Source organism: Sorex araneus, chromosome 6 (assembly GCF_027595985.1).
Source record: "Sorex araneus isolate mSorAra2 chromosome 6, mSorAra2.pri, whole genome shotgun sequence".
In the NCBI taxonomy this organism is placed as follows: domain Eukaryota; kingdom Metazoa; phylum Chordata; class Mammalia; order Eulipotyphla; family Soricidae; genus Sorex; species Sorex araneus.
Genome location: NC_073307.1, coordinates 27,686,628 through 27,711,872, shown reverse-complemented (window position 1 = coordinate 27,711,872; position 25,245 = coordinate 27,686,628). Strand labels below are relative to the sequence as shown.

Genomic DNA, 25,245 nt, shown 5'->3' with positions numbered 1-25,245 from the left:
CCTGGTAACCTCCAAGATCACACCTAGCAATGCCTCGGGGCTCCCAGGGCTAGAACTGGTGATGCTCTGGTGTCTATGAGGTACCTAGTCTGGTATATGCCTAGCTAACTGCTATAGTATCTCCCCTTCCCTACTCCAATTCTTTTAATAAATAAAAAGTAAAAAAAAAAAAAAGACACACAAGCACAGTTATCTAACTCGCATCATTCACAAAAATAATAGGGGCTTGCAAGCATATGGTCACAAGTTCAAATCCTGATACCCTATATATGCTGCTCATAGTATAATGTAGGGCAGCTCTGTTGTTTGAGCCTGGCAACTATGCTATCAAAAGAGTGTGATCCCCCCTAAGCTCCCAATGAAAAATACATGCACCACAGATCAAAGTGTGACCTTTGAAGATCAGAGAGATGAAACCAGCGGATAAGGTATTTAGCTTTTACACAGCCAATGCTGTTCATTCCGCAGCATTACATATGGTCCTCTGAGCACCACCAGGAGTGATCCCTGAGCAGAGTCAGGAGTAAGCCCTAAGCACCTCTAGGTGTAATCCCAAAACAAAAACAAAAGGAAGCAGATTTATGAGTAACATAGGGATCCCCACTGAGTACCACAAATGTAACCTGCTGGCCTGAATGAAGTATTGCCACCAAAAAAGCACAAACCCCTGTTAGCGCAACAGCCAAAAGTATACATGTACGACAGTCAGATGTGTGTGAGAGACCCCAATATTAACAACAAAAGGAAAGGAGGGGGGGTAAAGCAAATTTTATTTAAAAAATAAACTGGGCAGACCAAAAATAAAATTGTGATCAATGTTAAAAGAAAAAATAAGAGGGTATAGTAAGACTCTGGGGAAGAAATAGATTTTAACAAGACATTAAAAAGTAAAATCTTATAAAAAGAAAGAAATCTATAAACTCTCTGAAAGGGAATAAAAAAGACTACCAGAATTAAAATCCTTAAGCCATAAAACTTAAAAAGACTCTAATTAAGAAATATACTAGAGGGGGCTGGAGTGATAGCACAGCGGGTAGGGCGTTTGCCTTGCACGCAGCCGACCCGAGTTCGATTCCCAGAATCCCATATGATTCTGGGGTACTTTCTGAGCACTGCCAGGGGTAATTTCTGAGTGCAGAGCCAGGAGTGACCCCTGTGCACTGCTAGATGTGACCCAAAAAGCAAAATAAAAAAAAAAAAGAAATATACTAGCAACATGTAGAATAAATTATTAGAATCCAAATTCAAACAAAATAACAAAACAAACACTCCTAAAATTTTTTTTGGTGGAAGATAAAATCCAAGTGACAAAGGAAATAAGGCAAAATCATATGCACAAAAAATAAATGTGTGAGAAGTATGGAAAGCTTCATTAGCATTCTGAGATATATTATCATTTCTCATCAAAGAACTGAAATGTCAAATGATGGTGCTGTGAGGAATAGTAAACAATCCAAGAGGTAGTACTAACTGGCACAAGTATCAGGGAGGGAAATTTGAGTATTAAGCATATACATTTAAGGTCCAATAAGACAGCATGAATAAAGAGACGCACTAGAGAAATGTGTACAGAAATGGATACTGTAATACCAAAGGAAAATAGTTAAATAACCTATCTGCAGGGCCAGGAATGTAGCTCAACAGTAAAGTATATGCTTTGCAAGTGTGAGATTCTGGGTTTGATTCTGGCATCACAAAACCAAATACAAGAAAAACCCTATCTTGATACTACAGATACAGATAATGCTATCAAACTATATAAAAATATGGAAATATTGCTATAACTTATTAAAATACAGAATGCACAAAACAAATGAAAAACAGATGCATCGTAACTACATAAATATAAATGACTGCATATGAAATGACTTGTAAAGGTATGTGTGAAAACAGATTTGGTAAGGCAGAGGAGGCAGAGTTGGAACAGTTATTAGGGGGTCTTGTCAAACTAGTATGAGAATGTTATTTCTGTATTATTTGTGTACATATAAGTCAATGATAAAAAATTTGTTCATTTTAGATGCATTTGCAAATGTTGCCTAAGAAACTTTTCTCCATAGAACTTAAGTATGATTGCTATGTCCTTTGGGAAGAAATATCTCAACTGTTTACAAAGTGCTTAGAACCCTGGTCTAGAATACCAGTAAGAGTTTGCAACAAATATAGATGGCTTCTAATTTTAAATCTCTTCCACATACTACCTTAAAGTTTTTAACGTATCTCTTAATTCAAGTTAACAATTGTTATCTTGTGTTTACTTTCTTTAACAGTTATTAGTATCTGAAGTTATCATCTATTTATTCACTTATTATCTCCCACTAAAATGGGAATGGCAAGACAGTTTTCAATTCATATGATTTTAGTCAAGCCATTTAGAGCTTTCTCTTAAAGAATCAAAGACACATTTTATTTACTTACCTTAGTTGGAAAAGGAAATTTGGAAGGTTCTGTTTTGCATGGTGTATGAATAGCCGTTAGAGGGGGAGGCCATGAATGCGTCATCTCCTGAAATGTAATTATTACAGTTTGTTTTCAACCAAGTCAAGGATAAAAATTACACAGCTAAAAACCAGATTTATATTATAAATGCTGGTTTTATGATTGCTCCTCCAAAAGTATACATTTAATCCGTAAGTATTAATCAAGCACAACTGTGTGCAAGGCACTACAGAGTACGTAAGAAGATAAATAATATAAACTCCCTGGCTTCAAGAAGCTTAGAGTTAAAATTAGGAGATCTGGGAAGAGTTTCAGAAATAAGCCTGTAATCAAATACAAGGCACATAGTAAAATACTACTGAGGAAGAGTTTTTGTGGAAGTGAGAGGAGCAGATTAACAGTAAGGAAAACAGCTAACATTTATTGTGGTCTTCTAATAGTTCAGATACTTGCTAAGTGTTTTACATGTCTGTTACTCATTTAGTACTCATAATGACATTATGAGGTAGATACCATTATTATCCACTGTGTAGGATGAAACTGAAGCACAGAGTTATTTATTCAAAGTCTTAGTGATGGACAGAAAATTTCATCCCAGGAAGTCTGGCTACAAATTCCATTCACAGGACATTTTGGTCAGTGGAAGAATCAGAAGAGAGATTAAAAAAGAAAAAAAAGAAGGAGGGAAAAAAATGCACATGAGGAGGACAGACAAGCAAGGTCTTATATGAGATTTCATTCAATACTTTCTAAAATATTAAGCAGAGCATCCAAGTGGAGGTTTGGATAGTATCAAAATGCATGTATGTTAGAGAAGCAGGAAAAGAGAAGTATCAAACTTATAAGATAAGAAGGGAGGAACTGTTTTGATTCTGGCAATCAGTTCAAAGAAAATCAGAAGTAAAACTGTGAAAACACAAAAAAATTAAAGGTGATAATATGCTCTTAGTAATTTACCCCGTATGTATGTCCACACAGTTATGCTAAGATAGATATATAGGGATTCACAGTTTAAAACTTAAGACCACCCACTATCAAACAAAGCAGGAGTAATTAATTACCAGCCATCTATATAATGGAATACCAAGAAGATAGTAAAATGAGAAATGTACTGGTATGAAATGATGTCCACAGTATATTAAGTGACAAACACAAATCATCCTATGTCCCAATAATGTTTATATAATTTTTAAAAAAACTCTGAAAGATAAACAGCAGCTACCTTTGGGCAATAAAATGTCAGCTCAAAAATTATAACAAATGTCATTATTACCACCACATTACCAGTGTTTGACACATATAAAGTGCTCAATTAGTACATCCTGAATTAATAAATCAGTATTTTTCATGAACACATATTACTTTCAGATTAAAAATGTTTTTCTTCCAGTTTTAGAAAAAGTATGAATACAAATATCAAGATACTTGAAGAGGATGGAGAAGGAAGAGGAAGACTAGAAATAACAAGATAGAGAGAGGTAGAGGGTATTGGACTTTGGTGTTTATAAAAATACAATAACTTTATACAGCAAAACCATAAACATCAACACTATGGTAAACCTTTTACCTAAACCACAATAAAAAAAAAAAAGAAAGAAAGAAAATGGAAAAGAACTGTGAAGAGAAAACAGACCTAAAGTAGTTCCTTGTACATTGTACACAGGGAAGGGGAAAGAGAAATTCGTTAACTTTCTGGACTATTTCCAGAAAGGTTTTCAGTGTTTACTTCAAATATGAAAATACTCTTACCTTCTTTAAAAGTCTATTTAACATTTTATCACCAGATAAAACGCAACTCAAGGCCATGTGCCTAGCCTTGTTATATGAAATAAATTAACAGTTAATGTAAAAGAAATAGATGTAAGAAAGTATCACGTATATTTTAGAATTTATGGGGAAAAACTATGCTCCCTAGACTTTTTAATATAAACAGCAACCAAAAGATTCAAAGGAAAAAGTTAACACTATGGACTGATAATACAAAAAGGACCTCGCTGGGGTTCAGTTTTATATATATATATATATATATATATAGTTATATATAAATAAAAGTATCTATATATATAACTATAGAGGAAGGAGAAACACACTCCATAACTGGCTGAAGGAAACCTAAGCAATCAGTTAGCAGTGGGTGATGTTAAAACTGCCAAGTGGGAGGTCTATTAGTTTGGATATTATTTTTCTTATGGCCCTGAGAAAATCTCTAAAAATTTCTCAGTAGGAAATATTATTATAAAGACAAGGGAATAAATCTGCTAGTAATAGAAAAAGTATCTGTCAGCAATAAAGAAAGCAGATGAGCAGAGAGATGGCTCTATGAAGACTACATACTGCAATTAACTAAAGCTCAAAGGGCAGAAATGGAAGTAAAGGAGTAGATGTTTTCCAAGACTATATGTAGGTTTATGACTTGGGGCTGGAGAGAGGAGGGGGTTAAGGTGCCTGCCTTGCACATGGCATACCCAAGTTCAATCCCTGACACTACATATGGCCTCCTGAGCACCTTCAGGAGTGATTCCTGAGCACCAGTGGGTATGGCCCAAAGCGGGAAAAAGAAAGAAAAAAAGAAAAGGAAAAGTAAAAGAAATGGGGCCTGGGACATAGCTCGAAGGGCTAAAGTATATACTGTGTGCTGATGCCTGGTTTGATCCCTGATATCACTTGCTACCCCAAGCATTGAGCTAGGAATAGCCCCTTAGCACTGCCAGTGTGGTACAAATCCAAAACAAAAAAATTGAGAGATAATTAGGAGTCTTCCAACTAAAAAAAGGGAGAATGGAAGTATACTATCAAAAGGACTGAGTTATTACTTAGACATATACTGAGTGTGACAAAGTAGGGAGAAGACCAGAGACCCAGCTAGACATTTAAATGTATCAAAACATTTAATCCAAAACCCAAAGGAAACCAGGAGGACAGAAGATTAAAAAGCTATCTAACAGCAAAGCTCTAATCAAGGAGGAAAGTGAAAGACAGAACAATAAGAGAGAAGTCTAGAAATGCACTCATTCTTATGGAATAAGACACAAGGGTTTCCAAAAGTCTGAGAAGAAGGGATGGGAAATTAAAACAATGAATCAAATCAACAAGTGAAAGAAAGACCATCTCCATAATGAAAAAATGAAATTTAGGGGCTGAGAAGATGACTCAAAGGGCTAGATTACATAGGTCTGGCAAGCAAGAGGCCATTAAATTTGACTGCTAGAACCCAAAGGCCCTTGAGCACTGCCAGGGTAACCCGTTCCCAAATTCTGAAGAATACAAAACTTAAATAAAACACTTAAACATGTAGAAAATAAGGTTTAGCAGAACAGCAGAGTAACAGAGTTAAGAGACTGCACCAAGCTAAAGAAAGGTATAAGAGTGAATAGAAGCAGCAAACGTTTCTAGAGTACCCACAGTAAAAGGCAAGTTTATAAAAAAACAAAAGCTCAAGAACTTACAGAAAATAACTTATAAGTAATATAAAACTGATTGTATTTCTCTATTGAACTAAAGCAATCACTATCACTCATGATAATTTACTGAATTTTCTCTGGTTCCAATAGACATCAGTTTCCTATTCCAATGGAGAATTGTCCTTTTTGGTCATGTATCAGTCTTAAACATATTTCATTAAACACTTAAGATGTACTACTAATCGGAGGATTTTGCCAACAAGATGTATTACAAGGCAAAATTCTCACTCACTGCCATGACTTTTAGCTTTTTACACCTTAAACTTATTTAGATTTTAAGTCTTTCGAGGACTACTGTTCAACCTGAAAAAGTATACAGTTGTACTTAGTTTCCTCTCCTTTTCAAGGCAAACTATTAGGACAAACTTGTTTTATTTAAAAATAAAAAACTTAGGGGCTGGAGTGATAGCACAGTGGGTAGGGCGTTTGCCTTGCACAAGGCTGACCCAGGTTCGATTCCCAGCATTTCATATGGTCCCCCGAGCACCGCCAGGAGTAATTCCTGAGTGCAAAGCCAGGAGTAACCCCTGAGCATCGCCGGGTGTGACCCAAAAAAAAAAAATAAAAAAAAAAAAAAATAAAAAACTTAGAAATAAAAATACCCCAGCTCTTTGAGGGAAAACTAACAAATGAGTGAATAAGAACTTAGATATAAAAATAAGCATAATAAACTATTTTTATGAATGTAATCAAATCACACATGTTAATCTGTTACTTTATACACTTTGTTAAATATGTAAAGTAAAAGATGGTAGCATATAATCATAACTTGAGCCAAAATATTTTTAAAAAAATCTTACTTTAAGAATTTCATCCACACAGCTCACATCACCAGAAGCAGATGCCTTAATAGAAAAAGAAACAAATTAAATTTGGAGCAATTTATTATTAAATGCAAAGGATCATTTGTTTTATCAATTTAACATTATTAGGAATGTATTATAGATAAAGAGTTCATTATAATCTTACCACCACTCTAAATTGAAGTACTAATTAGAATCATTAGATTAATTTCTTTAACAATTTTTCAAGCTTTCAAATATTTATTATTTGGGCCAGAGCAATAGCACAGGGGGTAGTGCATTTCCCCTGCATGCAAATGATCAGGTTAAATCCCCAGTATCCTGTATGGTCCCCTGGGTACCACTGGGAATAATTCGTGAGTGCAGAGCCAGGTGTAACCCCTGAGCATTGTTGGGTGTGAACCAAAAAGCCAAATAAATAAATAAAAGTTTTTAAAAATTACTAAATTTTAAATGAAGAATTTCATACCTTTCTCATCTAATTTACCTTATGCTTTAATTGGAAAAATAAGGTTTTGGGGCCAAGGGATAGAACAGTGGGTAAAGCACTTGGCCTTGCATGCAGCTGACTTGTGTTCAATTCCTGGCACCCCATATGGTCCTGAGTCCCACCAGGAGTGATTCCTGAGCACAGAGCCAGGAGCAAACCCCGAGCACTGTCAAGTGCAGTGTTATTTGAACACAGCAAATTATTACTCTACTGTTCTCTTGAAATGAATAACTAGATGACAAATAATACAAACAACAAGTTTCCCAAGTTCCCAAGACTTTTATATGTTCTCAAAATAGAATTCTATCTATCCCTGACCACCCCTCTCACACACCATTTTAAGCTATGACCTATGATTTTCAGCTACATTACTTAGAGCTACATTAGTTCTACAAGTTTTGGGTTTTTTTTTTTTTTTTTTTACTTTCATGACTAGGAATGGTTGATATTCTTGTGGCTCTGAGTTGGATCCTTGGCACTGCATGTACATCCCTCAATTCCTGAGCACCCAAGCACTAATGATAATGGACCCCATAATAATTTAAAAAGTAACTTTTTTATTGCAGAAACTATAAAGAGAAAATATTAGGGCCATAGAGATAGTACAGTGGGTAGGGCACTTATCTTGCACATGGCCCACAAGGGTTTAATGTCCAGCACCACATATAGTCGGTCACCCAAGCCCTGCCAAGAGTGATCTCTGAGCATAGAGCCAGGAGTAAATCTAGATCACTACTACTGGGAGTGGCACCAAAACAAAACAAAAAGAAAGTATCAGCTGTTTCACTTCTTCAGTTATTCTGAACTATCATATATTGCCATAGTATATACTGACAGTAATAAATACTGTAAATTCCAAACCATTACTATGCAGCTGTCTTAAACATTTAAATGTAAACCAAGAAAAAAAAAAGCATGGCATCCAAACCATACTTAGTACTGTTTCTACTGTCAGGAGAAAATCCAACATTTACCACAGTGAAGCATAGTCTACAATGATTCACGAGCATCACTATGAGAACATAAGTTAGTTTTAAATTTTATTTATTCTTTTGTTTGGGGCCATATCCAGTTGTGCTCAGGACTTACTCCCCAATCTATGATCAAGGGATGTGATGTGGTGCTGGAGATCAAACTGGGGTTGGTCACATGAAAGGCAAGGACCTTACTGCTGCTCTAGTAATCCCTTTGATCCTAGAAGTTAATTTTTAAAAAAAATTAAACATTTTTCCATAAAATCAGAAGGAGGAAATCTAAAGTACTAATAGATCATGCCTTTAATCTCTGACTTGCTAAAAGTGTTTAAAAAGTAAATGAATAAAAGTAATGGCTCAAAGGATCAAGTTGAGAGTAAATCAGGCATCTTTTTTAATCTTTTCAGCAAGATAAGAGGTAGCTTCAGGGGCTGGAGCAATAGCATAGCGGGTGGGGCGTTTGCCTTGCACACAGCCAACCCGAGTTCAAATCCCAGCATCCCATATGGTCCCCTGAGCACCGCCAGGAGTGGTTCCTGAGTGCAGAGCCAGGAGTGGCTCCTGTGCATTGCCGGGTGTGACCCAAAAAGCAAAAAAAAAAAAAAGAGGTAGCTTCAAGGGCTATATTACAGACTTAGAATGTTCGCAGTCTAGAGTTTGATCCCATGATCTCACAAAGTCTAGAATTTGATCCCATGACCTCACATGTTCATCCCACCCTTATCTGCCACAGTCAGTGTGGCCCTAGGACCCCCAAGCACTGCTGAAGAGCCTCCCTCCCCTGCTCCAACCTACCACCACCCCCCTCAAAATAAAAACAAAACTTTACACTCCTTAATGTTAAGGCAAAAAAAAAAAAAAAAAACAGTTTAAGGTTAGTCACAACTTCATGGTAAATTGCTTCAGAGTAACAAAGTTCTAAGTTCTAAATGCATGACTTACATCCAGTGGCTGGGAAGGTATTTTCAATTTGGTAAGATGTGCTTTGCTGCTGGGCTTTAGTTCAGTCATACTGTTTCCATGAGGTTGGCTGCTGTAGTGCTCAGAAGACAGCTTTGGTTCCATGGACTCCTGTCCGTCCATGGGCCGCACATAGGCAGTGGGTTTCTGTAACATTGAACCGGACTTTGACATCAATGAAGGTGGGAAAGACTGATTTGAATGCTGTCCACTTGAAAAAGGTACACGGGAAGGAGAATCCCAGTTTGCATCAGGGTCCCGAGGTGATTTGGAACGCTGATGTTCCTTGCTATGGTGATCATTCCCATGAGACCTGGAATGACTGGAGCTTAATGAAGAAACAGCCTGGGGTTTTCCAGGGCTAGAAGAGCGTGATTTGGAGTGTTCTGATCCATGTTGGCCTTTCTTCCGGCTACTACTCCCACTACTGCTGTATGAGTCACGGTCATGTCTCTGACTACTACTGTTAGTACCACCACTGCTACTTGCACTGGTCCGCTGGCTACTATGTCCACTCTGTAAGCCTGAGGACCGTTTCTGAGACTGAGAAGTGCTTGGTGCAGGTCCTACTGGAGTCCACTTACTACTCTGATGAGAACTCCCATGTCTCTGATCAAAGAAATTTGGGTTCGATTTTTCATCTGTTGTCGGTGGTACTGTAGGCTTCGGAATTGCAACAAGCTTTGGTATAGATCTGTCTCCTATAAAATCCTTCATTTCATCGTAGTTTCCAAGCATGCTCTGAATACGACTTGACAGCTTATCTTCTTTGCTAGTCTACAAAAGATAAAATAAAATTATAACTAAATATAAAGTCACTTACAAAATGACTTTCTAAAACTTTATATTTAAAAGTTCTCTAAAGACAATTTTCATTTTTTTAATTAATTTATTCTTTTATTGAATCACCATGTGGAAAGCTACAAAGCTTTCAGGTTTAAGGCTCAGTTATTCAATGCTCAAACACCCATCCCTTCACCAGTGCACATATTCCACCACCAAGAATCACAGTATACCTCCCCCGGACAATTTTCATATCTTAAGTTTAAAATTTTAGAGTTTAAAAACTATTATTTTTTTATAGCCCCTCCAAAAAGTACATAAGGGGCTGGAGCAATAGCACAGCGGGTAAGGCATTTGCCTTGCACATGGCCAACCCGGGTTCAATTCCCAGTATCCCATATGGTCTCCTGAGCACGGCCAGGGGTAATTCCTGAGTGCAGAGCCAGGAGCAACCCCTGTGCATCAACAGGTGTGACCCAAAAAGCCAAAAAAAAAAAAAAAAGAAAAAGCACTGAAAAGGAAAAACATGTTTAAACACAAATATTCAACAGACCACTAAAATATATATATATAAAGGAACCTGGAAGAGGGAAATAACCAACTTTCATTTATGAATGAAACTACTAGAATAACAAGCAGTAGCAGCTTTTTGGAGTGTGAAATATGAACTGTCTTTTTTTTTTTTTTTGGCGGGGGTTGGGGGGGAAGGTCACACCTGGCGATGCACAGGGGTTGCTCCTGGCTCTGCACTCAGGAATTACCCCTGGCAGTGCTCAGGGGACCATATGGGATGCTGGGAATTGAACTCGGGTCGGCCACATGCAAGGCAAACTATTGCTCCAGCCTCTATGCACTGTCTTTATGTCAGTTCTTGGTCAGCAGATTAGTCTACATACAGATAAGCTAGGAAAACATATTCCTTATAACTCAATGTTACAGTTTAAAAAAGAAATGTGAATTTAGTAAAAAAGTAATATCCACTGACTTGAAGAAAATTTCAATTCTATTATTTTATCTTTCCAAGTTATAAAGATTCCAACAACAAATTAAGCATGAAATATCCACTATAGGGGCTGGAGAGGTAATACAGAGGTTAAGGCGCTTGCCTTGCACTCGCCCAACAGAGGTTCAATCTCCAGCATCTCATATGGTTCCCGAAGCACCATCAGGAGTGATTCCTGAGTGCAGGGCCAGGAGTGACCCCTGAGCATTGCCATGTATAATCCAAAAAGTTAGAAAAAAAAAGCACACACACCATAATATATTAAATCCCAATTATTCACTCTAACCAATAAATGCTTCAAACCTTGAGTTTAATGTTACATATATTTTTTAACTTTCTAAAAAATATTCTTGGTATCGCCAGGAGCAATTCCTGAGTGCAAAGCCAGGAGTAACCCCTGAGTATCGCTGGGTGTGACCCAAAAAGAAAAAAAAAAATTCTTGGTAGTGCCTGAGCAACAGTAAAGCAGGTAGTGCAATTGATGTGATCCAGGTTTGATCCCCAGTACCATAGATGGTCCCCAGAACCTGCCAGGTATAATCCCTGAATACCGTCCAGTGTGGCCCTAAATAAATAAAAATAGCAAAATAAAATGAAAATTATTCTTGAGGGCCAGGAGTGTGACTCAAATAGCAGAATTTGATCCCTGTCACCACACAGTGCCCCAAGCACTCCAGTACTAACACCCCAAGATAAATAAAAGAAAAATAAAAAAAGAGGGGCTGGAGTGATAGCACAGCGGGTAGGGTGTTTGCCTTGCACGCGGCCAACCCGGGTTCGAATCCCAGCATCCCATATGGTCCCCTGAGCACGGCCAGGGGTAATTCCTGAGTGCAGAGCCAGGAGTAACCCCTGTGCATCGCCAGGTGTGACCCAAAAAGCAAAAAAAAAAAAAAAAAAAAAAAGAATTATCCCTGGATAAGAAGATCCATGATGTCTATAAGTTTTATGACTTTTTGATATTTACATATCAAATATACATAATCCATGTCGTAGACATGGGAGAAAGAATGTTTACAATTCTGCTTAAAAAGACATAAAGGGGGCTGGAGTGATAGCACAGCGGGTAGGGCATTTGCCTTGCACGCAACCCACCCGGGTTTGAATCCCAGCATCCCATATGGTCCCCTGAGCACCGCCAGGAGTGATTCCTGAGTGCAGAGCCAGGAGTAACCCCTGTGCATCGCCAGGTGTGACCCAAAAACCAAAAAAAAAAAAAAGTCATAAAGAACGAATCGTCACTATTTTGTGGCTGACATGAATAATGACTTTAAATTACACGAAAATCAGCCTGGGTCCTATTAAATGAGAGGCAAAATATACAGCAACATGTAGACAATATGAAGATCAGAATATCAACAGTATTTGTTACCATGTATATACAAAATAAATAGTATGATTTGAAGAACCCACACCAAACTTTTTTCAAAATTCCTAATCTCAAATCCCAAATTTTGTATTATATTCCTGTCAACTTACTGTTTTAGAATTAGAAAATCCTCATGATCTCTGATTAAGTGATATTTATAGATATTTTAAATGGTTTTTACAAACACCAAATTTATGAAGAAAACTTAGAATGCTATATCTAATAACACATTAGAGGGGCTATCAGAGGTACAGCAGGGAGGGTGCCTGCCTTGCACATGGCTGACCTGGGTTCTATCCCTGGCATCTCATACGATCCTCCAAGTACTGCCATAAATAATTATTGAATGCAGAGCCAGGAGTAATCCCTGAGCATTACTGAGTGTGGCCCAAAACACAAAAATTTCATCAAAGGGGAGGGGGAGGCAGAGGGAAAGAGAGGGAGGGGGAGAAAGAGCAGAGAGAGAGAGAGAGAGAGAGAGAAAGTGCCTGATAAAGATGTAGGGGAGGGGCAGGAGGGAAACCGGGGACATTGGTGTTGGGAAATGTACACTGGTGAAGCAACATTATATGACTGAAACCCAAACATGAATAACTTTATAACTGTACCTCACTGTGATTCAATTAAAAAAAATTTTTTAATTTTTTAATGTAAAAAAAAATTTTATCAGAAAAATGTCTAACACACTATCTCTCTAAGCCAAGAATGGTAATCAACACAATACATAGCATTTTAGCTATTATACACAGAAAAGAACAGCTCAAATGAAACTAGATCAATATCTATGGTCACTATACAAATACTAATCATCCAAAGTGCTATCATTTCAGTATTTTATAATCCCAAACCAAGAAAACTGTCGTCAGAGCAAGGGAGATGAACTAAAGGTTGGAGTGCACACTTTGCATGCATTCGACTCTGATTATGACCTCCATCACTTTATGGTCTGCTTCCAGAACACTTAACTACAGCCCTGGTGATGGCCAAACACTACAGGCATCACCAGGCCTGAGCAATGTACTATTAAGCCAGCACAGCTGGGCTGAGCGTGGGTAGGCATGGATGGATCCCTGAGTCAGCGAAATCTCTTTCAGCAAAACAAAACAAAAAGAATGGTAATTAAAATACTGTCACTGTCTCAATTCATTGAATATCTCTAACAAAATACTTTCACCTAAATCCAGTATTACTAATTAAGCATTAAGCACATAAGACAGAAAATCAGAGACTTTAGTATAACAGGGAAAAGACTAGATGATGTGGGGCTGGAGTGATAGCACAGCAGGTAGAATGTTTGCCTTGCACGCAGCCGACCCGGGTTCGAATCCCAGCATCCCATATGGTCCCCTGAGCACCGCCAGGGGTGATTCCTGAGTGCATGAGCCAGGAGTGACCCCTGTGCATTGCTGGGTGTGACCCAAAAAGCAAAAAAAAAAAAAAAAGATTAGATGATGAAAAGGGTATTTATTCATATTTGCATATCAAAAGTCATTGAAACAAAACTAAGATGATGACAAGAAATAGGCAATAAAAAATAAATTGAAAAAAAAATAAATAAATAAATTGAATAATTTGAATAATAGTATACCAAGGCTGGACATGTGGCTTAATGTTTAAATCACATGCTTCACAAATGAAGGACTTGGGTTGAGCTTTGGCAAAAACAAAATATACCCAAAGACCTAGGAAACAGAAGGTGGTATATATTGACTCACAAAATTATAATTTCACTGAAGGCCTGAGAGGTAAATTTCTGCTCAGGTAGGGCCAGGAATTTAGAAAATAATGGCAGAGCTGACCTGGATCACTGTTTCTCAACCTTATTCCAACTGTGTCCCCATTCTGGCCCTGCTTTTCCTTCCAATGCACAGCTCCTCACCCGCTTCTGATCCCCCAGTCTTGTGCCTTGGTCCTCCATTTTCATGATTTTTATCTGTAGTCCCATTGGAATGAATATCCACTAAGCAGATGGCTCCCAGTTGAGAAACTGATCAAGGTCATTTTTCCCATGAATACAAGAGAGCAAGGGAGTAGTGGTCAGGAGAGTGACTTTAAAGCATCATTCTTCAACCTTCCTACACCTGGGTGCCTGGCCTGCATACATGTTCATGAATCAGCAGGTTATAACCAAGATGGTAGAACAGAGGTTTTCAACCTTACTTTTTTTTTTTGGCTTTTGTTTTTGTTTTTGGCCATACCTGACAATGCTCAAGGATTACTCCTGACTCTGTACTCAGGATTACTCCTGGCAGTGCTCAGGGGACTTTATGGGATGTCAGGGATTGAATTCAGGTCAGCTGTGTGCAAGGCAAATGCCCTAACTGCTGTAGTATTTCTCCAATCTGGTTTTCAACCTTTCTATACCTGCAGACCAGCACCAGTCCGTGCATTAGGAACACTATTTCTTCTTTCCTTCTTTCTTTCTTTTCTTTCTTTCTTTCTTTCTCTCTTTCTTTCTTTCTTTCTTTCTTTCTTTCTTTCTTTCTTTCTTTCTTTCTTTTCTTTCTTTCTTGCTTTCTCTCTCTCTTTCTTTCTTTCTTTCTTTCTTTCTTTCTTTCTTTCTTTCTTTCTTTCTTTCCTTTCTTTCTTTCTTTCCTTTCTTTTAAATTTTATTTTACTGAATCACCGTGAGATAGTTACAAGCTTTCATGTTTGGGTTACAATCTCACAATGATCAAACACCCATCCCTCCACCAGTACACATTCCCCACCACCAATATCCCAGGTATACTCCCTCTTTCCCACCCTCCCCCCTGCCTCCATAGCAGACAATATTCCCCATACTCTCTCTCTACTTTTGGGCATTATGGCTTTCAATACAGACACTGAGAGGTCATCATGTTTGTTCTATTATCTACTTTCGGCATGCATCTCCCATCCCGACTGGAGGAACACTATTTCTTGATCAAGGTACTCATCACGAGATTGTACGCATCATGGCCAAACACTACAGGCATCACCAGGCCTGAGCAATGTACTATTAAGCCAGCACAGCTGGGCTGAGTGTGGGTAGACATGAATGGATCCCTGAGTCAGGGATTATGTGAAAACTGTCATAACATTTAATTTGTGCTTTCTGCATGAATGTAAAATTCAAATATATTTACCCCATAGAAGTATAATCTATTTAGAGGAACAGAAAAATGTTAAATGATACATACAGTTACTCTTTTCTAATATAAAAAAATACAAATTTTATAACTGTGCCAAAATCAAATTAAACATTAAAAATTCAAGTTTAAGCATTTTAAAAGCAAAAGTGTCACATTACCAGGGAGAAAAAAAAAAAAAGACATTCAGAGGGCAACTTACAACTTTGTATGGCTCAGCAAAGAGAGGAGAGCTAGGAGGGAAGGCGTCTTCGCCCTGCTGAATTTCCTGATTCCGCCTTTCCCGTTCTTTCATACGCAGCACATTCCGCTCTTCACGGTTCATGTTGCTATGAAAAGAAACACAATCCTTACATCAAAAAAAGATAATTAAAAAGTAACCTTTCTGTATTCATTTGTTAGTTTAATACTTCAGAGATGCCCTTTGACTTCCAAGTAATCTCAGAGATTAGTGCTGAAGATGGTTTTTGGCAATGATTTTATCAGCTAATAGCAATGACTATCCAGACAGGAAACATTAGCCCAGAATATTAAGATCCACCCCTTTGTGACACCTACCCTTATCTTTAACGTGCTCTATTAGCTAAAAGTCAGGTAAAACATTCAGAGGGAAGGTAATATTCAATCCCCAAACCTTAGTATTTCCTATAAGCCTTGGGGCTTTTCTTTAAAATCTAACTACTCAGAAGTCTAACTATTCTCTTCTATTAGAGGTATACAACCCACACCCACCTACCACCCTTTCCCCCCAGGGTCCAGTGCTTTTCTCTACTTGCATCTACCTTATCTTGATTTCTTTTTGTCCCAAACACAGCTTCCTTGGTGTCCATCCTTATGGCAGTTTGACCTCAGCTTTGCTGTTGCTCTAGATTCCCTAAAAAACGACATTTCTGCTCTAAATATATTAATATTTCAATCAACACCTCAATAAATGGCAAAATGAGGCTTTCAGCAATAAAATCTAAAATTAACTTAGGTTAGTAACAGTAGTTAAAATTGTATTGAAAAATTAAAAAGTTTGGGGTAGAAGGAAAAATGAGGGCATCATTTCTGTAATCATGACAGTAGATTGTGTTTTACTTATATCAAATCAAAGAAAACAGCTTATTTATAGCAGCAGGGATTTTGGTTAGTTAATGACGTGGGTTTTCAAACCCTGAGATCATAGGATTACCAGGGACTCTGCAAAACTCCTCTCTCAGAAAGATTAAGCCATCTGTCATAAATCAAATCTAATGAGAAAGTTAAAGTCAATCAAGATCAGGGAAAACTATAACTGCAAATTAGAATTGAGAAAAATCAATATACTTTTGAGGACTTATTTAAGTTGCTAGAAAAATACACGTAAACACTCAAAGACGAGACTTACTGATTCACACAATTTATTATCACGCAAATAAAACGATTTAATGGAGTTTTGTGGGTGTGCTATACAATGAGGACCACTCCCAATACTGATAAAGGAAGGAACCACTAATGCCACATTCAGTTGTACTGGGAAGCAAGGTTGTGCCCAGGGATTGAAGCCAGGGTATCAGATTAGTATGCTCTACATCTTTTAAAATGGTCTGGGACTGGAGAGAGTACAGCAGCTAAGGCACTTGTCGCCTTGTGCGCCATTCTGGAGCCCAATATGGTCCCACAAGCCTTGCCAGGAGTGGTTCCTGAGTGCACAACCAGGAGTAAGTCCTGAGCACTGGCCAGGTGTGGCCCCAGCAACCCCACCCCTAAAATAGTTCAAGGCAACACTGGAGTTTTAATATTCAGTCCTGGGTTCAACACTCAACACCCCCATTCCCAGCCCCCCGCCACACACACATTTTCTAAGTGTTCAAAATATATTGAAGCTGTTTCTTGAGTGTATAATTTTCTAAAAAACTTCAATAGGAATACAAGCTACAAGGTTGGGATGTGGCTCAAAGGCAAAGTACTTGCCCTGTGACTCTGGGTTCAATCCCTGGCACAGCCATAAAAAAAAAAAATCATTACAAGAATATAACAATCTTGATGTGAAAAATGGTGTATTCTTTGATCTCCCCAGTACTTATCACTATATAGAGAAGTTTCTGGTGGTGACAGAGGTGGCGGGGGGTGGGAGAAGGGTTGGGGGATGGGGTATGTGGTGCCAAGGATCAAATTGGGGTCCTAAGCATGTAAACATGCTTATCTGACCCCAGTAGTAGTTCCCCTGCACTAATTACCATTAGAATTTTTTTTTTTTTAAGATTCAAATTACTAAAAAAACAGAGGCAAACAAAAATCTCTTCTTGTGGATAGCGGGTATTGGCCACACCAGACTATGTTCAGAGCTTACTCCTGGTTCTGTGCTCATGGATCATTCCTGATAGTGCACAGGATGACATATTTGGTGAGTTTTGATCCAGTGAAGAAAAAAACTCATCTTCCATCATCTTTTTAATAAACGTAGGTTAGTTTAGGTTTTTCACTTAAATAGTTTAATGAGGGGCTAGAGCGATGTACAGTTGGTAGGGCATTTGCCCTACACGTGGCCGACCCGGGTTTGATCCCCAGCATCCCATATGGTCCCCCGAGCACTGCCAGGAATGATTCCTGAGTGCAGAGACAGAAGTAACCCCTGAGCATTGCTCGGTGTGATCCAAGAAGCCAAAAGAAAAAAGTTTAATGAGAGGGAGAGGAATTAGTTCAAAAGGGTAACGTGTAAGCTTTGCAAGCAGAGGGCCCCGGTCTGATATCTGGCACCACATGGCCCCGAGCACTCCAGGAGTGACCTTCCAAGCACCAAGTCAGAAATGGACCTAAAAATCCAAAAGATGGGCTCAGAGAGAGAGTTCAGTGGGTAGGATTCTTGCCTTGTACACAGCCTATGATAATTTAATCCCTGGCACCACAAATCTTCCCCCAAGACCACCAAGAGTGATCTCTGAGTGCAGAGCCAGGATTAACCCTTGAAAATCACTGGATGTGGCCTCTAAACAAATAAATAAATTACTACCTTAGAGAAGTTCAGGTATCAGATTAAATGATTTAAATGCCAAAAAATTAGAAAGAGACGAACTAAGATTTCAATTATTTTAGAATCCAGTTTATTACAACTATTTAATTGTAACTTTATCAAAGCAAATTATGTTAAAGCTGGGGCTGGAGCGATGGGCAAACGTTTGCCTTACACATGGCTGACACGGGTTCAATCCCTGGCATCCCATATGGTCCCCCGAGCAATGCCAGGAATAATTCCTGACTGCAGAGCCAATAGTAACCCCTGAACAACGCTGGATTTGGCCCAAAAAGCCAAAAAGTCTTATGAATAGAGAAACCCCTCTTGGCCTCTTCTGGCAGGATTCCTTACCCATGAGAGTCTTAAGAGTTACTTCCTATAAGGCAGGGTAAACAACAGTTGTAGAGCTGAAGGTCAAAACCAATTCTAAAAACATCAGGTCCCAAGATAGTATTACTTTGTTTTGTTCTGATGCCCTCTTAACAGTGTCCAGAGGCCATTCTCAATGATATCTGGCCAAGGAGGCAAGCATTTCAAAGCTAGGGTCAAAAGATGTGGTGCTGTGAGGGACCACCAGGATTATATTCAGCAAGCTCTGGTTAAAACAGTATTTTTTTATGGAAAGGATCTTACCCTAAGTTAGTCATGAGATTTTTATAGCTTTCAGATTTTAATTAATGCAGTAAAAAAACATGAAACAGCTAATTCTATTCTTTATTTGGCTTCATTTTTTTATATTATCAGAATTTCTCATAGTATTTCTTAAACTGCTTTCAACTAGAGATTTCAAATTTTACTCCCAAACTTTGTACTATACTCCAGTGACTGTGCCTTTCTATTCCTCAACTGAATATTTACAGAACACTATGACACTTTCCCACTACTTTCAGTTAATCTTACTGGTCAAAGATGGGCCACACAGACAACTCAATGGGCTGAATTCTGCAAAAGCTCTACTTTTGGGTTCTGTCCCTGACATAGTATAGTCCCCAAAGTACCACCAGAAAGTAAGTCCCCCACCATACACACACACAAACACCCAGCATAAAGAGAGCCAGTAGCCTATGAACACTGACAGTTATGGTCCCCAAACAAGTAAGAACCTTTTCTAGCATTCCATTCTGGTGTGACCTGTGCCTATTCTTTCGAGTACAAATTTCCTTCACTTAAGGAATGAAGTTTTGGTACAGTGGGTCAGACACTTGCCTTGCACATGGATGACCTGGTTTTGATCACTGGCACCCAATACATGTTCCCTCGAGCTCCACCTGATGTGATCCCTGAGCATACAGACAGAAGTCTTGAGCATTACCAGATGTGGCCCCCCCAAATAAAAAATTAATAAACTTATTACAGTGAATAAATAATATAATCAATTATATTATATATTAAATATACATATTTAAATGTAATAGATGTGTTGTATTACATTAATTAACTTTTTCCTTTATTCTCTGTTTCTTCCCTTGTGCCCATACACATTTTAGTTAAGACACTCTTCCCCTTAATAGGTAGGAGCAATATAGTACACTGGGTAGGACGCTTGCCTTGCATGTGGCCAACGCAGGCTGGATTCCGGGCACACCACAGGGTCCCCCGAGCACCACCAAAACTAATTCCTGAGTACAGAACCAGAAGTAACCCCTGAGCACTGCCTGCTGTGGTCCAAGAACCAAATAATAATAATATAATAAGGAATGGAGCGAAGCATGGCAGGTAGGGCGTTGCCTTGCACGTGGCCGACCCGGGTTCAATTCCTCTGTCCCTCTCGGAGAGCCCAGCAAGCTACCAAGAGTATCCCGCCCATACAGCAGAGCCTGGCAAGCTCCCCGTGGCATATTCGATATGCCAAAAACAGTAACAAGTCTCACAATGGAGACGTTACTGGTGCCCGCTAGAGCAAATCCATGAACAATGGGAGGACAGTGCTACAGGCCAGTGCTACAATAATAATAATAATAATAATAATAATAATAATAATAATAATATCATTCTCCTCACTGAAACTTTTTTTTTTTGCTTTTTGGGTCACACCCGGCGATGCACAGGAGTTACACCTGGCTCTGCACTCAGGAATTACTCCTGGCAGTGCTCAAGGGACCATATGGGATGCTGGGATTAAAACCCGGGTCGGCCGCATGCAAGGCAAACGCCCTACCCACTGTGCTATCACTCCAGCCCCTGAAACTATTTTACTCCCTCCTATTTTATTAGTATACAAAACATACTCATTTTGTCCTGTTTATGGCCCACATTCCGCAGTATTTGGGGAATACTCCTAGGTCAGTACTCGACATGGCTCCTAGTGGAGCTTGGAGGACCATGCAGTGCCAGAGACTGAACTCAGGCTGCCAGCAGAAAGAGCATGTGCTCAGCCTATTAATTTCTCTCTCCAGCCCAACAGTCTTTTAGGGAGATGGAAAGATATACAGTGGGCAGGGTACCTGCCTTGCACACAGCAGATCCGGGGTCAGTACCTGGTACCCATACAGTCTCTGAATCCGCCAAAAATTATTCTTGAATCCAGTCAGGAGCACCACTGGATGTGGCCACTCCAAAAAACAGAACAGGAACAAAAAAACAATATTCAAGTTCTGTAACTTTCTCCATAAAAAAAACCACTACTTCTCCATTTTTAATCATGACAATGCTTCTCAACTCTTGGTAATTCCACAGCTCTTCTGCAACCATTCCTTTTATGAAGTTATCAAAAAACACCTAGTAAACACTTGGATTATCTATGGGAATCAGAGCATTACTAATTTACTGATGTAGTGAAAGATTACTATATACCCTTCCCAAATCTTCTGGCCAGTGCTCTTTTCTGTGTTATTTTCACTAATTTCTTTGCACTTTTACCATGTATGTATTTTTCCCAAAACAAACAAACAAAATAACCACACACACACTGAACTGTTTTGCATGTTTTAACTTTTTAAAAAGCATAAACTCTAAAAACTGAGCTATTGGGTCTGCAAGCAGCTCAATAGGCTAAACACATGCAAAGTATACTTTGTATGCTACTGGCCTGGGTCTGGATCTCCAGTACCATATGATTCCCAAGCACTGTGAAGAGAGAACCCTAAACAGAGCCAGGAGTAGCTCCCAAGCATCCTGCGGTGTGTATAAAATCAAAGTAATCTTTTTTTTTTTGTTTTTGCTTTTTGGGTCGCACCCAGCAACGCACAGGGGTCACTCCTGGCTCATGCACTCAGGAATCACCCCTGGCGGTGCTCAGGGGACCATATGGGATGCTGGGATTTGAACCCGGGTCGGCCGCGTGCAAGGCAAACGCCCTACCCGCTGTGCTATTGCTCCAGCCCCCTAAAGTAATCTCTTAAGTTCTTTATTATGAGGTTCATCCACTTTTATATAATGTTACATGCAAAATATATATATTAAATCTTTTTTTTTTTTTTTTTTGGTTTTTGGGTCACACCCGGCGATGCACAGGGGTTACTCCTGGCTCTTCACTCAGGAATTACCCCTGGCAGTGCTCAGGGGACCATATGGGATGCTGGGATTAGAACCCAGGTCGGCCGCGTGCAAGGCAAACGCCCTACCCGCTGTGCTATCGCTCCAGCCCCTATTAACTTATTTTTACTGCTGCGAATTCATACAATTTACTTACTCTCCAACAGAAGAATAGTTAAGATAACCCCCCTTTTTTTTGCAGTAACAGAAAAATGCTATAAATATATTTTTTATCTCTCTCACTCTTCTCACTCTTTTTATTTTTGAGCCATACCCAGTGGTACTCAAAGACTACTTCTGGTTCTGCACTCAGGAAATCCCTACTGGTAGACTTGGGAGGACCATAAGAGATGCTGGGGTATGAAGCCAGGATGGGTGCGTACAAGGCTCAAGTGTCCCACCTGCTGTATTATCCCTCCCTTCCTCCCTCCCTCTCTCTCTCTGGCAGGTGTGTGTCTGAGGGGAGGCACATGAGTGGTACTTAGGGCTACTGCTGGCTCATGGGACCACGCAATACCAAGAATTGGACCTAGGATTCCTCCTACAGTGCACTCCAGCACTCAAGGCTTTTAAATGACCTCCCCACCCTCCAATGATATTTTATTTTTCCCCCTCCCTTTCCCTTATTATAATGACAGTAAGGCCACATACTTTAATAGTTTTGCTCACAACACACTTGGTTGCAGTACTGTAGATCAGACTTGTGGCCTCATGCCTCAAGGATGGTACTCTACCGGAGCTAGTCCCAGCCCTGGGTAAAAATCATTTTTACACAATTTTCTCTGCACCAGTAAGTGAAAATTTTCTCTGGAAACAATTCCAGAAGTGGAATTGCAAATCCTTTACAAAATATATCCAATCAACTGATTCAACATTCTAGTGTTCCCAATATTTCACACTCCACTCCTCTGCCATGATCACTGGTGACTTGCATGTTGATAAAACAAAAGATACTTTATAGCTGGCCTATCATTTAACACATTCATCCATTCATGGATCCTTAACGCATGTTTGGCTTCAATTATTCTTGCACCCTCCCTCTGCACCTTGTTCTCCCAGCACCACTGGCTCCACCCATTCTACCTATCATTATTTCTTAAACGTTGGGTTTCTGGGGCTAGAGAAACAGCTCAAGGGACTAGAGTGCATATTTTGCATGCTGGGGTCCCTAGTTCAATTCCTGACAATACATGGTCTATCAAGCACCACTAGGGGAGACCCCCAAGCACTGCCGCATGTGGCCCCCCAAAAAAAACAAGATGGGGTACTTTGTACACAGCTATATGTCTTGTTTTGCTTCATTCTACAGTACCTCCTTAGACTATCGTGACTTAAAATATTATCTAAGATGTTTGTAAACCCAAATAGCTCTATGTAGTACCTTTCTTTCTCTTCTGATATGTTGAACCATGTATCGAGGAACATGCTTGATGATGGACTTTGAGGAACAGCAATTTAATATTAATACATTCCAAATTGATTTCTTGATCTGCTTTCCCATACATCCAACAACTTGTCACAGTGATCTTCTTTTTAATAGTATTACATCCACCCAACTAGCTGCTCTGACAAAACTCTCCCTGCACACTCTCCACATCCAACCACCCATAACCACAGTCTCTAAAAAATATTTCTAGGGTAGAAGAGACAGCACAGGAGGTTTGACACATGCCTTGAATCAGCCAAATCAGCTGGACTGATTCCCAACATTTCATATCGTCCCCCGAGCACTGCCAGAATCAGGAATAAGCACAACACTGCTAGGTGTGGTCCAAAAGTCCCACCAACCCCCCCCCAATTATATATATGTATATACACATACGTGTTGATGCATTAATAATGATGAGGGATCACTGCAGCAATGAATTTGACTTCCCAGTGAACATCTCAACTAAACGTGTAAGCACCACTGTCAAGTATGTGTGTGACACCAGTTATTGCAACAAAATGAAAAGGGGGGAACTGAAATAATTATATATTACACTAATCTCATTCAACAGTCTTTAACAATTTTTAATTTAGCTGACATGTAACATTTGTATTTATTTCAAACCAGAAATAAAACATTTATTTTCGGGGCCAGAGCAATAGCACAAGGGGTAGGCCTTTTGCCTTGCACGTGGCCCACCCGGGTTCAATACCCAGCATCCCATATGGTCCCCTAAGCACTGCCAGGAATAATTCCTGAGTGCAGAGCCAGGAGTAACCCTTGTGCATCGCCAGATGTGACCCCCCCCCCAAAAAAAAAAACTTGTTTTGATTTGTTTCTGGGCAATACCCAGTAGTGCTCAGATGTGGTATTGTCCCCCCCCCCCCCAGGCCCATACAGTTATGCTATGTAGCTCTTTAAAAAAAAAAAAAACCTAGGTCAGTCTCTTGTAAGAAAAGCACCCTACCTGTGTACTATCTCTCCAGTCCCTGAAATATATTTCTTTATTCATCTGTCAAGTTATGCAACTCCTATCTTTTAAATGTAATTTAAATAATTTCTTCCATAACAATTTCTGACAAAGTGAAAGTAGTTCTTCTTATAGGCCAAACTATCAAAATCAATGCTTACTATGTCATTATGTTCCATTATTCAATCAACAACTTGAAACAGCACTTGTCATTAATGCATTTATTCTTTTCCAAATACTAACAATTTATAATCTTAGAGAAAAATGTTTATCACACATAGTGTGTTCCTGTTTAAGAGTGAACAGAAGAATATGAATATTCATATTCATAGCCAGCTGCCACTCTTTAGGTAATGATTCTCTAGGTAATATTACTAAATGCTAATTGTCCCCCCCACCCTAGGCCCATACAGTTATGCCATGTAGCTCTTTAAAAAAAAAAAAAAACCCAAATTCCATTTTTGGCTTTTATTACTGTCACTGTCACTCCGTTGCTCATTGATTTGCTTGAGCGGGCACCAGTAACGTCTCCTTTGTGAGACTTATTGTTACTGTTTTTGGCATGTCCAATAGCCACAGGTAGCTTGCCAGGCTCTGCTGTGCAGGCTCTTGGTAGCTTGCTGGGCTCTAAGACAGGGACAGAGGAATCGAAGTCGGGTTGGCCGTGTATAAGGCAAACACCCTACCCGCTGTGTTATCACTCCAGTCCTTTTTATTAATACTTGAGAAATGCTTTACTAATACTTGAGAAGGCTTTTATTAATTCTTGAGAAATGTATAATTTAAATACAATGGGTTTAAATATCATAAATATTGGGCTTGGAGATAGCTCAACAGGCTGAGTGCATGCTTTGCAGGCAGGAAGCCCAGGTTTGATCCCACAACTACATGCTACTGAGCACTAAGCTGTAAGTAACCACTGAGTAAGAAATAGTTATCAAATACTGTTGTTACAAACCTACAAGTATTTAAAACCAAAAGTCTTCACTCTATTTTCATCTCT

At 39.1% G+C, this 25,245-nt stretch overlaps 1 protein-coding gene across 3 annotated transcripts in view; it reads right to left on the bottom strand.

The window, feature by feature from the left end:
* Positions 1-25,245, bottom strand: part of AFF4 (ALF transcription elongation factor 4) — a 94,812-nt gene that overhangs the window by 54,956 nt on the left and 14,611 nt on the right. Inside the window, exons 2-6 of one of the 3 annotated variants that reach the window (XM_055141420.1) lie at positions 16,175-16,266; positions 15,595-15,721; positions 9,110-9,904; positions 6,701-6,745; positions 2,419-2,505 (exon numbers count right to left, since the gene is read on the bottom strand). In XM_055141420.1, the coding sequence (XP_054997395.1) occupies positions 2,419-2,505; positions 6,701-6,745; positions 9,110-9,904; positions 15,595-15,717 (1,050 nt within the window). In that variant the 5' untranslated portion in view covers positions 15,718-15,721; positions 16,175-16,266. The remainder of the gene's footprint in view (positions 1-2,418; positions 2,506-6,700; positions 6,746-9,109; positions 9,905-15,594; positions 15,722-16,174; positions 16,267-25,245) is intronic. The other 2 variants (XM_004609858.2, XM_055141421.1) reach the window with 2 other exon arrangements.